The following is a 15,650-nucleotide window of genomic DNA, read 5'->3' on the forward strand; positions in this document are numbered from 1 at the left end:
GTTGATGCACCAAATGATCCTTGCATGTACAAGCTACTTAACAATAAAGATATTTCTGATGATTCTCATTCTGATTTGATTAAAAGTGGGATATATCTAATGATTCCTCAAATTACGATAACCCATGCCTGCTTGAAAACCATTGTGATCTCCTGTTCCACAAGAAAGAAAAAAAACAGAAAAAAAAACAGTCAGTAATTAGTGTTCACGTGTCATGTCAACGCTTGGGCCAATCAGATTTCTAATCAACTCCACCCTGCTGTCTTAATTGGACGGAAGGACTGGAAAAGGTCAAGGAAGAGGTGGATAAATGCTGTTTCATTAGAGACAGAATACCTTGTCTATGGGATCAATGACCTAATAATGGACAGCAACACGAGGCAACCTAAGATCTCACGCATGCAGGGAGACACTAGAAGGTTGGCAACGAGGCCACACAACAAGACAATCAGCTGTGGACTGAGGAACAAGAGATCGCTTCCAGCTTTCATTAGAACCACATCTACAACTGATTAGAGGCGAATAGAGAGCCAGTGTGCTGCATTACATACAGCATGTGGAGGTGGATCATCTGTGGGAGCTAAATTGTACATCTGGTTAACCTCTTAAGCCCTAGTAATATTTTCAGAAAATTCACCTAAAAGTACATACCCAAGTAAATGGAAGATTGCTCCACTTCTACAAGGTACATTTGCATGTTCTTGGTATCTAGGGACATCTATGGACCTCAGGGAATGTATTCCCAGTGTCAGAAATATTGTGTCTGTTGCTATGCTTGAGTAAATTGTAATGAACCAAAGGAGAATATAAATTATTATGTAAAAAGAAAATGTCCATCTATGACGGTGAATAATACCATGCTAACTAACATTGACCAGGCGTGAAAAACTGAGCTCATTCAACACCTTTTAACACTATCAGTGCCGACCTTGTTTACCTTTTTACCCCGTTGAATGCCATCATCCACTTCAATGTTAGCGTTAAAAACGCATAATCTATGTTTTAAATTATGGCTATGTGTCTAATCTGCCCGTCGCTTATCATTGACTTGTTTGCAGTCAACATTGTCGAAACGGATTGTTTTTTAATCGGTTCATATCCTTTTTATAGCATTTCGAAAAGCTATCGTTCTCTCGAAAATTTTGGGAAAATTGAAAGATTCCCCCCATAAATGGCATTTATTGGAATATTCTCAAATACACTAGACACGTTATTTATGAATCGTTTTCAAATAAACGCTAGATTATCGATAGTATATGTGTACTTATGCACGCTATAGAGGCGGGCTGAAAAATCTATTCTCTCGTTTCCTCAAGATCACACACACACACACACACAGGGACACGCTGTTATCTCAGTGAATACAGCTCCGATTACCCTAAGACTGGTAACATAGACTCCTTACCTTAGATCAGATGTTCTCCAAAAAGATTATTCCAATTCCTGATCGCCATTCCAAATATCGATCGCGTTTATTGATTGATTATTGGCTGCTGTAAATATATATTCCAGGCTGCTTTCCGTCTCGCGATCAGATCCCTCATCATCAGATCCATCGCAAGCATAATGGAGCCAGTTGGCTCCACCTCTACAGATCCCACAGGGATCCAGTAGTATAATCGACTGACCTGCAGTTACACAGGGATAGACGATAGGGGGCGGTGTTTTCCCATCTGAGCTCCTACAGGGGCTGCTGTACCAACGGGAGACTCGGTTGATGAAATATGAATTCAGATCGCTATTAAAAAAAAAAATGCATTTCTCGTCGTCGGCACTCAACGGGGGGGTCTGATAAAACGAGAATAGTCGTCGGCGGCATTCAAAGTGTTAAGATCAAGTGTCCAACAAATCTAAGCAAATGAATAAAGGGCAGATGATTTACAGGGGGTTTTGTAGATGCAGTACTGAATTTTGCCATCCGGACACATGCAATTTGAAATATGAATATAGAATATACAATAGCAGGCCTATAAATTACCTTATTATGGCCAAGTCATACATCTATGGATCGGGCCAAATCTCCTATTTCCAATGGCAGATTTAGTACCACCAGACGCCCGTAACAGGGCAGCAAATACCATGAATGAAATCTACTGTGAGTACAGTTACTTTTTTACAATGTACATAGCTCTGCCATTTTTCATCAGATAGAGACAGGGTTTTTTCTAGACGTTCACAGAAAGGTAAAGAATGCAATAACGTTCAGGTTTGTTTGACCTGTGAGATATAATCACAAAAATAACGTAGCATTTTTCACAAAGAATATTTTTAGCAGCTTTCACAGAGGCTGGTGTGAGGTGGGCAGTGTAGTTTTATGAAATTTCTATGTCCATTGAAAGCCCTGGGTCTCCTCTGTCTTAGGACTACAATGTTTTCATGACGCGTTATTTCCTTGCATCCAATTCATCCGGTTTCCCCTGGGATGTTGGTAAACAAATGTAGTGCTGAAAATATACACTTTGACTGCTGTTTTGATAGGGTTAGGGTCTTTACGCTTGGCTACATTTGGGAAAAACATGCAACGTAAATTAATACAGACTGTATTGGTCTATTTATGACGTGACAGGCCCGGACTGGCCATCGGGAGCACCGGGAGTTTTCCCGGTGGCCTGGCCTGCACAGATAAAAAAAAATATATATATAAAAAAAAAAAAAAAAAAAAAAATTATTATTATTATTATTTTTTGCCAGGCCATTGTTTCTAGTTGTGGCGGCGGCGCGGCGCGATAGTTAGATAACCTAGGTGGGTGGGGAATAACCAGGATTTCACTGTCTGCGGCAGAGTTGGAGAACTATCTGACTCTCTCCCTCACGCGGATCACAATGGAGCCGTGCTGCCGCTTGTGATTGGTGGAGGCGGGACCAGGCGATACAACTGATTGACAGCGGAGGCGGCGAATGGAATGGCAGACGGCACTCAGATGCAGAATAACAGCCAGGCAATGAGCCAGGTTGATTGATTGATTGATTGATTGAAAACTTTATTAACAGATTGCAGAATGGGTACAGTACAGTACAGCTCAATGCATACAATTGTTAAGGGGATGCAGACCAGAGAAAGACTTTCGTCTTGTTTACATCAGGGTCCCCCATTTTTTATTCATCGTAACATATATGACATACAGATAGACAGTACTGCTACATCTATACATTTATGACATACCAGATTTGCAAATACAGTACTGTTTGTGATACGAAAAGAGTCCAGAAAAGAAGTATATACATTTGACGTAGAAACTGTACATTGGAAGAGGTTGGGTAGGTGGGGGGTACTGTACATTGGAGGTGGTTGGGTGGGTGGGGGGGAGGTTGGGTAGGAGGGGTGGGTGGGGGACACTGTACAACTGTACAAGCAACACTGTACATTGGAATATTGACAAGACCATACTTGGTCATTTTTACTGTACATTGGAGGGGGTTGTGAGGGACTCGGGAGAGATACAGTAGAGCGAAAGTCAATTAACGTTGATGTCAAGATGGACAGTGGAAGAAAAAGAAAGGGTGGAGGAGAGAGGGATAAAACAAAGAAAAAGAAAGGCCCTTACAGGAGAGAGTGGTTAACTGTATTATAATAGTAAATAGAAAAATATGTTGTGCTCTTGCTTTTTTCTTTTTGAAGGTGGAGAGAGTAGCATTGCTAGTGCCACAACAGTTTTATTTGAGGTCCATAACAGTACATTGTACTAACTAAGCAATTGTTGGCTCATTAGTTTGTGATTCACATGCACTAAAATTCACCAGAATGCAGGAAATTAAGTCTTTGTAAAAGTGGCCTGATTGGGGCTATATTTCGCGCTATATCTCCCGGTATGAATTATTTCCCCAGTCCGGCCCTGTGACGTGATATACATTTTGTACCGGACCGCTCAGGCTTAAGGGGTTAAGCATCAACATCCAGCTGAATTACATCCATTCTGGACACAAGTTCCCTCTTCTCAACCAGCGCTGCTGTTAGTTAGTTGTGGGACAACGCTTTAGGACAACTTGGTAATGGATGGTTGCTGGATCAGACGTGATGCAGTAGATTGTGGGCTAGGGCTGCACGATTCTTGCTAAAATGAGAGTCACGATTTTTCTCCCTAAGAATTGAGATCACGATTCTTATTTTTTCAATAAAAACATTTATTGCACTCTTTCTTAAACAGACAATATAACATATATCAAAGTGCTTGACTTAAACTTAAAAGTCATACAAACATACAAAATCACTCAAGTCTCTTTTCCTCTCTTACACCTGTGCGCGGGATGCGCGTGCGTTGCGGCACTTTGCTCTCGTCAGTCAGCTCAGTGCGTCATTTGACAAGCGCTCCGTCAAATGACCACTTTCGGTTCTGACCTTTGTCCCGACTCTAGCGTCAGAATGTTATTAAGTGGACGGCCATTTTGGATAATCACGCTGTTTTTACCGGTACACACATTACAAAAACGTTTATACAAAACAAATCTTCTGTGGGATTTTTATAAACTTTGTATGACTATAAGACTTCAGGCTATGGAGCCGTTGTGTTGTCCAGCTCCTACCTCTCATCTGGAACCCAAAAACAGGAATCTGGCGACAAGTCAACACAAAATTAAGAAAATATATTGAATGTTAAATGAATAGCGTGTTTTGCTTTACATCGTGTACGTGTGATTGATATCGCAACTGGGATTGTTCCGAAGCAAATAAGTCAACACATGAATGCAGTGTGACGTGAATGTATGGGGAATAGGAGGAGCGAGTGTTTTAATACAACCGATTTTGACGCAAATGCAAATACATCAGAATCGTCGTCATTTAAAAATGAGATTGCATATGTCTATGAATCGAGAACGAGATTCCCTAGTGTGGGCCCGATACTGGGTATAGGATATCTGCATCTATATTAAATCATGTTTATGTCCTTTGCCTGATTGCAACTATGTGTGGACATGTGTGTGTGTGTGTGTGTGTGTGTGTGTGTGTGTGTGTGTGTGTGTGTGTGTGTGTGTGTGTGTGTGTGTGTGTGTGTGTGTGTGTGTGTGTGTGTGTGTGTGTGTCTTCCTGTCTGTCTATTCCAATCAGACAGACCATCTGTAGTCATGCTATTTAGCTGTGGTCAGGTAGCGTTAGCCTCACCTAATTCCGAGGTAGCAATTTCAGGGATGGTTATCCGTAACATCGTTCCGTTGCTCAGCTCCTGAACGACAAGGGGAAGAGAGAGCGAGAGAGAGAAAACATTTATTCCAATTCAATTAAATATAGATTCCAAGGTTCAAGCAAACACAGGCATCTGAGAACATACTGAATAACAGTGTTTATGTTGCTGAAAACTGCATGACATAAGGAGATACATTCGACAAACACATATATACAGTACACTCAACTTCCAACTTCAAGTTGAACTTTAAGGCCACTAGGACAGAGACGCCCACTATCAAAAAACAAAGTCCAGTTTTAGAATAAAAGCCCCAGAAATATACTATAATGTAAATAAATCTGACCTTTCTGTAAAAGAAAAATAATTCACTCACTTACTCAATCAATCAAGTCAGTCAGCCAGGGTTCCCACAGACTTTGCGAAATGAAATTCAAGGTCTTTCAAATACTTTTCCAAGCACTATTTTTCATTTTAAAAGGGCATTTAAAAGGATACAATTCACTGTTAAATGCCGTTTATAGAAAATTATTATTATTATTATTATGTGCTGATCTGTGATGTTATTACATGCATAATAATGTGGCAGTTGATGTGGCAGGGTTAGGGTTAGGGTTACAGTGGTTGGAGCCCAGCCTCAAAATGATCTTGAGGTAGAAAAATGCTGTTTTTGAGTACTTGATTAGAAATACAAAACGATGAATAAAAAAAAAAAATTACAGAGGTGTTCCATAGACTCACAGGAATTGTGTAAAAGTGCCCAAATAGTGAAATAAATAGTAAAACCAATTTCCCAAAATTAGTTACACTTTAAATAAAGAAAAACAGAACAATTTTATCATGGATGAACAAAACTTTCAATGCAAATGGTTGCACCTGGGTGAAAAGAAAATTGGCTGTTTTGAAGGAATTCCAGGCCTAGCCTGAGTCACACACAAACACACAGATGGAGAGAGACGTACTGTACACACACACTAAACTAAAATAAACACACACACCACACCTGCTACATTGTTACAATCCCAAACACAGTCTGCTTCAGCTGACAAACAACATACTGACAAACAAATTGGTATCTATCCTCTTATCTGACTCTGGAGAAGACGGTAAGCACATTTCCCATAATGCTGGCGTGTTCCTTTAACCTCTTAATGTGCAACGGCCCGGCCGCGGGCCCTCTTGAGGACGATTTGCCCACCGGCGCAACACGCCACGTTGGCGACCTCTACGGCTCGGGTGTGCATATTTTTTAATACAATATATAGATTGAATTAAAGCCCTATTTGTTGCCTGTCGATTGTCAGGCGACAAAATCCGTTCAGCGGTTCTCGAGTTACATGCCGATATGCGAGGCATGCGGCGAAGTACACGGCAGACTTTTAATAGTTTCCGAATCCCAAGGCTCTACCTCCGTCAATCATTTGGCGATCTCGAAAACTATTGGACAGGGTTGTAACCAATGAGTCTGGCTTTCCAATGATACCCCACGTGGGAATGAGAGAATGAGGGATCTAGGTGAAAAGTCAAAATAATAATAATAATAATGGATTGGATTTATATAGCGCTCTTCTCTGACTGACTGTTGCTCTGACTCAGAGCGCTTCACAGAGTCCATTATTCGTTCATACACAGTCATACTGGTGGTGGTAAGCTACAATTGCAGCCAGAGCTGCCCTGAGGCAAACTCACGGAAGCGTGGCGAATAATCAACGCCTACGGCCCCTCCGACCACCACCAACATTCATTCACATGCATACACATTCATACGAGGCAAGTAGGTTAAGTGTCTTGCCCAAGGACACAACGGCAATGGGATGGACATGGGCTTGAGCGGGATTCGAACCACCAACCCTTCGATCATTGGACGCCCCGCTCTACCCCTGAGCCACGCCGCCCCAAAATGTCCACGGAATGCATTGGAGTCAATGAGGAAATGGTTTTCTGAAGCCTTTTTTTTCTCACTTTCTACCAAAATCGCTCCTAATCACTCATTTCTGAACGGATTTGTATTACATTTGGACATGTACTACACAAGACTTCAGTCTATGGGCCCAGGGTGTTTTCTCAGCCATACCAATTTCTTTGGAAATACTACTTCTGGACTACTAACTACTAAGCACTTTGAAGCACTTTGAACTGCAACCTCTGTATGAAAAGTGCTATACAAATAAAGTTTATTATTATTATTACAGAAAAACGTGAGTTTTTCTACAACTTAAGTTCAGACCTATGTTACTCTATTTCATTAGCACTAAAAGTTAATTATCTTTATTGTATCATACATGTGCTATAAGTATAAAGTATAGTATTTTGGTTTGCAAAAGAAGTATGCAGTCCTCAAGTTAAAATATTGCCACTTTTGGGGGCGCCTGTTAAATTAAGAGGTTAACAAGATCCTGAAAATAGTCCTTGCCCTTGACCATTTCTTAGCATCTTCTATTCTTGTGGGAACATTTGGACCTCACAGGACATTAAAAACATTAAGGTCCCAAACACACACCAGTGTGACCCGGTTGCAGACAGGGTCTCGGAGCGCGTGGATGTAAGGCGTGGCCTCTTGAACGTGGAAGGTGTAGTCGTCCAACCAGGAAGTGTCATAGTGCTTGGTGTTGGGAGCCCTCACTTCAGACAACGGAGAGGGCATGGCAGCCTAAAGGAGAGGGGGAGAGAGAGAAAATAAGAGCCTATTGTTTAATACTTCATAGTATTATTAATAATATTCTAGATAAAAGGGGAAAGGTTTACACAACTGTGAAAACAACACAGACATATCAATGAACTGAGTGAGATAATTCATTAAATCTGGAGGGACGACAAATTTATAAAAAAGTACAAAACGACACTAAGAGGGAAGGCATTGAATTTCTGTCACTTTCAAAAATATAGCTAAATCAGGTGCTTCTCAGCTTAAGGACGGCAAACGTCAAGAGGACAGCAAACATCAAGAGGACAGCAAACGTCAAGAGGACAGCAAACATCAAGAGGACAGCAAACGTCAAGAGGACAGCAAACGTCATGAGGACAGCAAACGTCAAGAGGACAGCAAACATCAAGAGGACAGCAAACGTCAAGAGGACAGCAAACATCAAGAGGACAGCAAACGTCAAGAGGACAGCAAACGTCATGAGGACAGCAAACGTCAAGAGGACAGCAAACGTCAAGAGGACAGCAAACGTCAAGAGGACAGCAAACGTCAAGAGTAGGGATGTCCCGATCACGTTTTTTTGCTCCCGATCCGATCCCGATCATGTGATTTTGAGTATCTACCGATACCGATATTTCCCGATCCGATAAAAAAATAATAATAATATTTTTTTTTAATCCCAATTTCTCACATTACATTCACCCTGAATGTTGACGTTATCCAGGTGAAAAGTTAACTTCATTCAAGCGAGGCATTGCAATCCTTGACATAAATCATTTGATGTATAATTAAATCAAAGGAAATGCGTTTGGGTCTGAGAGTGTGGCTGGTCTGCCGTTCTGCAGCTGGATACTATTGGTTTGTTTTGGCAAAATTCTTCTGCTCTGTGTGACAATAAATAAATGAATGATGATATGCAATTTAAAACCAACACTAAGGCCTCAGTATGAGTTTTAAGACGTGAACATGGTCATGTTTGTTGAATAAAAAAAATAAAGTAAAAAAAAAAAATTGCAGATCCCGATCTTCGGAAAATCACGTGATCGGCCCCGATCCCGATCACGTGATCGGATCGGGACATCCCTAGTCAAGAGGACAGCAAACGTCAAGAGGACAGCAAACGTCAAGAGGACAAAGAGAGCTGGAGCACACAGATTAATTCACGGCTTCTAATCGTGCAAAGAGACAAACTGAATCATTCTGAATCTGAATTAGAAGAGACGTGTGAATTGCATAGCTGTGAATGACAAAGAGGTCCTTTTGACCAGGTGAGGGACGCACCTCGTCCAGCCTGCGGATGTGCCTGCTGGCGGCGGTGGCCGCGCTGACGTCGTCCACTGGAGTGCTGCGGTACGGGGTCTGGTTGGACTGGCTGAAGCTGGGAGACAGCAGGCTGGGGACAAACACTTTACTCACCTGGGGGCAGGAGAACAATACCATTCATTATATTCACCGAGTGGCTTCAAAACAGAAAGAGAGTGCAGAGAGCTGGGGGTGAAATCACCACGTATGAACCCAGGGTTTAATACAGAGAGAGCTGGGGGTGAAATCACAATGTGTCCACCCAGGGTTTAAAGGCCTTGGTATTGACTTCCTATATGCACCATCTTTTGATTTAATGTTTATATGTATTATAAGTGATTTTTAAGCAATTTTCCTAATACCTTATTTTGATAATGGAATGGTCTGCTACTCCCCAACAAAATGTCTACTGCTGTCATGATCAAAGTATATGTTTGTAAAGCTCAATGCATTGCTATCTCTGTACAAAATGTGCTACATAAATAAACTTGATTGATTGACAGGTTACATGGGTGGGTGGGGGGGGGGGGGGGAGGTTGGGGGGGAAGGGGAAACTGAAGAACAAATTGGAATCAAATTGAATAGCGGTTATGTCACATTAAGAGCTGAAACAACCATTGACTACAAGCAGGGGCACTGGTGTTATATATCATTAGGCCACGGTAGCCAGTGTTACTCAGTGTTCCACCAAGTACATTACTTTCCCAACTCCCCCACCGGTGTATGTTTTGTATTTTTTTTTATATAGAAATAACACCCATTTAGTTAATGTTCACATATCAGTGCCCACATTCATAAAATAAAATAACTTTAATTTATAAAATACTAATTATGCCATCAATACTTAGTCAGACAACATTACAAACTGAAAGTATCTGCGCGGACGGCCAAACTATTTTATAGAGTCGCAGTACAGTGTGTAGGACCCAGGCCTAGAACTGCACCCTGAGAGAGGGAACTGCACCCTGAGAGAGGGAACTGCACCCTGAGAGGGAGGTTTGCCCTGAGTGGGAGGTTCGAAGGGTCAAAGTGGGTATCAAACCGGAGGGAAGACTGTCAGGTTTTAAACTGTGGATACCAAACAGAGAAGGTAAAGACGACTTTGAACTGTTGAACAGTAATCCAGAACTATTTTATTGCACTGTAAAAAAAAAAAAATTTATGTATTCTATTCTGCTATTTTATTACACTGCACTATTGCACTATTTTACTCTGTCTATTTTATCTTAGTATTTTTATTATTGTCTATTTAAAACTGAATCAAACCATAAACAAGGTGGCCTGTTGGGATGTTAGATCCTAATGTGAAAAACTGTGATTTTATATGTCTACACTTTATGTGCTCATTTTATGCCTGTCTTTTTTCTGTTCGGGTATACTCGGGTAGGCTCGCGTGATGCAATATGATTTCAGATCGCTTAAAAAAAAATCCGAGAAATCTATCGGAAACCCGAGATATCTCGTGTGTGGCAGTGAAAGTGTTAACTGCTTCTGCACCAAGAACTAGTTTACTCGTTTTTATGATCGTTATTTCCTTTATTAGCTATTGCCATTCATAATTCATCCAGCAAGGCTCTGGGAGACTCTGAACTCTGTCTGATATTGCCACGGCTCAATACCGCCACCTGGTGGATTTCGGGCGATGTTGCACCCACTCTAAACAGGATGGGGCGCTATGTGCATCGGTGAATATGTTCCGGGCAGAGCTCTCTTGTTATGTGGATCCAGACGAACACTCTAGTGCATTGGATCGCTTTCGAGACGCAAGAATCAATATGCTTTCGGCGTTTATTGCGTCGTACAAACGGAAAACGGATCTAGCAGATGGAAATCAAATAATTGGAATATTTTTTCTCCAGACTCATCGGCCACAGGTAAGAGGAATCTAACGTTAATTCCAGCTCGATTGTCCATTTATTTCATTGCAATCCATCTGATCAACGTATGATGTCATACTAAAGAAAGCCGTTACTGACAATCAAGGAATCATAAACGACGCATGATGGAGCATAATGTATACCGATCATATGCATTTGAATTTTTAAATGTAGCATGTATAGGGACGAAACGCCAATCGATTATGTATAATATGCATCGGGGCCTATAACTCGCGTTCTAGGAATTACTGCATACCACTCTAAAAACATACTTATATTCACGACGGTATTAACACGACAATGTATGAATGGAAAAATATAACATTCCCACATCCGGAACGATAGATACCTGATGTTGAATGGGCCATAGTAATGTCGATATAGCTATAATATTTAAAAAGTTATAGCCCTGCAAAGAAGGTGAGCGACACTTTATGTGCTCATTTTATGCCTGTCTTTTTTCTGTTGTGAACAAGATACAAGATAAAAGCACATTGAGCTGCAGTTTCTGTATGAAAGGTGCTATACAAATAAAGTGCATTATTATTATTATTATTACAGAGTAGCTTAAGTTTCACTTTCACTTCTAGAGTAGATTTTACTTTGCGTTAAGGAGAGGCTCTAGAGACGACACGACATGTTCCACAACGATGGCAGAGGATTTGGCAATATTTCGGATTTTAAAGCTCGACTAGAAAGGAGCAGTCCAGACCAGCAACAGTATGTTTGCACGATGCAAGGCTGCAGCTACATTGATCAGTCGATCAATGGATAAAAAATTTACGGAAGGTGTTACGGTCTGTGGGTTTATTTTGAAATCAGAAAATAACGTCAACTCAGTCTGTCCAACAAATGGATACTAGGTAATTGAAAATGAATAAAAAACAGTAATGGCAAATTTCACATGACCTAATTCATGCGACATTCTCATCGTGACGTTTATTCAAAGGTCACGTATCGTCTCATGTGTTATGCGAGCAAAGGAATTATGGTCCTTTGGATGAGGTTTGTTTTCAGGGTTCTCTTGAGGAGATCATTTGGCAGCAGCTAATGTAGTTATTGTTCTTCAGGTGTCTGACTGAGAGGGCATCCATTTCTGGAGGCTATTATTGCAACAAGGGGCATCTGGGGGAACGTTCCTACAGGAAGGTATTTTATTAGCTTCCAAAGTGACTCTTCAGAGTGGACCATGTGTCTATTAACACTTTGAATGCCACGAGGTGGCGCCAGAGGTATCGCTTCAATGCCACCATCGGCGCCAATGTTACGCTTAATATCGCCTAATCTATGTTTTAAATTATGGCTATGTGTCTAATCTGCCTGTCGCTTATCAAAGAATCCTTTTCCAGTCAGTGCTGTCAAGGCAGATTGGTTTTTTATCGCTTCATTACCGTTTGAGAGCATTTTGAAAAGCATCCGTTTTGAGGTAAAAAAAACAGTTCATTCTAGACCATTCTATGATAATCGTCTTTTACTGGAATATTCCAGAACGTTGATATTCGTCGGCCTATTTATGAATCGTTTTCAAATAAACGCTAGATGATCAATATTATACGTGCACGCAAGCACATTTGAGCCGCGCACGGATAATCGCCGTGTTAATTTCCTCTTGGACTTTTACAGTGAAACCGAAAGAGCCCATTTCACAAAACAGCCTATATCTAATCAAAATTAGTCTGATTATCCTAACACTGATAACATAGATTCCTTACCTGACATCAGATGGTATCCAACTGGTATATTCCAATTCCTGATCACCATTCGAAAAAATCGTGTGTACAGCACAGTACATGATTCCGCGGGGCTGAGAGGCTCCAGAATGAACTGTGGTAACCCCGGCTGCATCAGTGGACTGGAAAATGTGGAGTACAGGATTTTTTTCCACATCCATTTTCATTGAGTCCATTCTAAAATCCCTTATGTCATCTGGGAGACGATAGGGGGCGCTTTTTTCCACATCTGATCGCTGGCGGTGCTCGGGTATACTCGGGTAGGCTCGCGTGATGCAATATGATTTCAGATCGCTTAAAAAAAAATCCGAGAAATCTATCGGAAACCCGAGATATCTCGTGTGTGGCAGTGAAAGTGTTAACTGCTTCTGCACCAAGAACTAGTTTACTCGTTTTTATGATCGTTATTTCCTTTATTAGCTATTGCCATTCATAATTCATCCAGCAAGGCTCTGGGAGACTCTGAACTCTGTCTGATATTGCCACGGCTCAATACCGCCACCTGGTGGATTTCGGGCGATGTTGCACCCACTCTAAACAGGATGGGGCGCTATGTGCATCGGTGAATATGTTCCGGGCAGAGCTCTCTTGTTATGTGGATCCAGACGAACACTCTAGTGCATTGGATCGCTTTCGAGACGCAAGAATCAATATGCTTTCGGCGTTTATTGCGTCGTACAAACGGAAAACGGATCTAGCAGATGGAAATCAAATAATTGGAATATTTTTTCTCCAGACTCATCGGCCACAGGTAAGAGGAATCTAACGTTAATTCCAGCTCGATTGTCCATTTATTTCATTGCAATCCATCTGATCAACGTATGATGTCATACTAAAGAAAGCCGTTACTGACAATCAAGGAATCATAAACGACGCATGATGGAGCATAATGTATACCGATCATATGCATTTGAATTTTTAAATGTAGCATGTATAGGGACGAAACGCCAATCGATTATGTATAATATGCATCGGGGCCTATAACTCGCGTTCTAGGAATTACTGCATACCACTCTAAAAACATACTTATATTCACGACGGTATTAACACGACAATGTATGAATGGAAAAATATAACATTCCCACATCCGGAACGATAGATACCTGATGTTGAATGGGCCATAGTAATGTCGATATAGCTATAATATTTAAAAAGTTATAGCCCTGCAAAGAAGGTGAGCGACACTTTATGTGCTCATTTTATGCCTGTCTTTTTTCTGTTGTGAACAAGATACAAGATAAAAGCACATTGAGCTGCAGTTTCTGTATGAAAGGTGCTATACAAATAAAGTGCATTATTATTATTATTATTACAGAGTAGCTTAAGTTTCACTTTCACTTCTAGAGTAGATTTTACTTTGCGTTAAGGAGAGGCTCTAGAGACGACACGACATGTTCCACAACGATGGCAGAGGATTTGGCAATATTTCGGATTTTAAAGCTCGACTAGAAAGGAGCAGTCCAGACCAGCAACAGTATGTTTGCACGATGCAAGGCTGCAGCTACATTGATCAGTCGATCAATGGATAAAAAATTTACGGAAGGTGTTACTGTCTGTGGGTTTATTTTGAAATCAGAAAATAACGTCAACTCAGTCTGTCCAACAAATGGATACTAGGTAATTGAAAATGAATAAAAAACAGTAATGGCAAATTTCACATGACCTAATTCATGCGACATTCTCATCGTGACGTTTATTCAAAGGTCACGTATCGTCTCATGTGTTATGCGAGCAAAGGAATTATGGTCCTTTGGATGAGGTTTGTTTTCAGGGTTCTCTTGAGGAGATCATTTGGCAGCAGCTAATGTAGTTATTGTTCTTCAGGTGTCTGACTGAGAGGGCATCCATTTCTGGAGGCTATTATTGCAACAAGGGGCATCTGGGGGAACGTTCCTACAGGAAGGTATTTTATTAGCTTCCAAAGTGACTCTTCAGAGTGGACCATGTGTCTATTAACACTTTGAATGCCACGAGGTGGCGCCAGAGGTATCGCTTCAATGCCACCATCGGCGCCAATGTTACGCTTAATATCGCCTAATCTATGTTTTAAATTATGGCTATGTGTCTAATCTGCCTGTCGCTTATCAAAGAATCCTTTTCCAGTCAGTGCTGTCAAGGCAGATTGGTTTTTTATCGCTTCATTACCGTTTGAGAGCATTTTGAAAAGCATCCGTTTTGAGGTAAAAAAAACAGTTCATTCTAGACCATTCTATGATAATCGTCTTTTACTGGAATATTCCAGAACGTTGATATTCGTCGGCCTATTTATGAATCGTTTTCAAATAAACGCTAGATGATCAATATTATACGTGCACGCAAGCACATTTGAGCCGCGCACGGATAATCGCCGTGTTAATTTCCTCTTGGACTTTTACAGTGAAACCGAAAGAGCCCATTTCACAAAACAGCCTATATCTAATCAAAATTAGTCTGATTATCCTAACACTGATAACATAGATTCCTTACCTGACATCAGATGGTATCCAACTGGTATATTCCAATTCCTGATCACCATTCGAAAAAATCGTGTGTACAGCACAGTACATGATTCCGCGGGGCTGAGAGGCTCCAGAATGAACTGTGGTAACCCCGGCTGCATCAGTGGACTGGAAAATGTGGAGTACAGGATTTTTTTCCACATCCATTTTCATTGAGTCCATTCTAAAATCCCTTATGTCATCTGGGAGACGATAGGGGGCGCTTTTTTCCACATCTGATCGCTGGCGGTGCTCGGGTATACTCGGGTAGGCTCGCGTGATGCAATATGATTTCAGATCGCTTAAAAAAAAATCCGAGAAATCTATCGGAAACCCGAGATATCTCGTGTGTGGCAGTGAAAGTGTTAACTGCTTCTGCACCAAGAACTAGTTTACTCGTTTTTATGATCGTTATTTCCTTTATTAGCTATTGCCATTCATAATTCATCCAGCAAGGCTCTGGGAGACTCTGAACTCTGTCTGATATTGCCACGGCTCAATAC

General features: G+C 41.1%; 1 protein-coding gene across 1 annotated transcript in view; it reads right to left on the reverse strand.

The window, feature by feature from the left end:
- Positions 1-15,650, reverse strand: part of anapc1 (anaphase promoting complex subunit 1) — a 252,373-nt gene that overhangs the window by 184,315 nt on the left and 52,408 nt on the right. Inside the window, exons 15-18 of the mRNA XM_084321811.1 lie at positions 9,043-9,177; positions 7,618-7,767; positions 5,099-5,159; positions 4,522-4,528 (exon numbers count right to left, since the gene is read on the reverse strand). Of these exons, the coding sequence (XP_084177937.1) occupies positions 4,522-4,528; positions 5,099-5,159; positions 7,618-7,767; positions 9,043-9,177 (353 nt within the window). The remainder of the gene's footprint in view (positions 1-4,521; positions 4,529-5,098; positions 5,160-7,617; positions 7,768-9,042; positions 9,178-15,650) is intronic.

Source organism: Notolepis coatsorum, assembly GCF_963971535.1.
Source record: "Notolepis coatsorum genome assembly, chromosome: 9".
Taxonomy (NCBI): Eukaryota; Metazoa; Chordata; class Actinopteri; order Aulopiformes; family Paralepididae; genus Notolepis; species Notolepis coatsorum.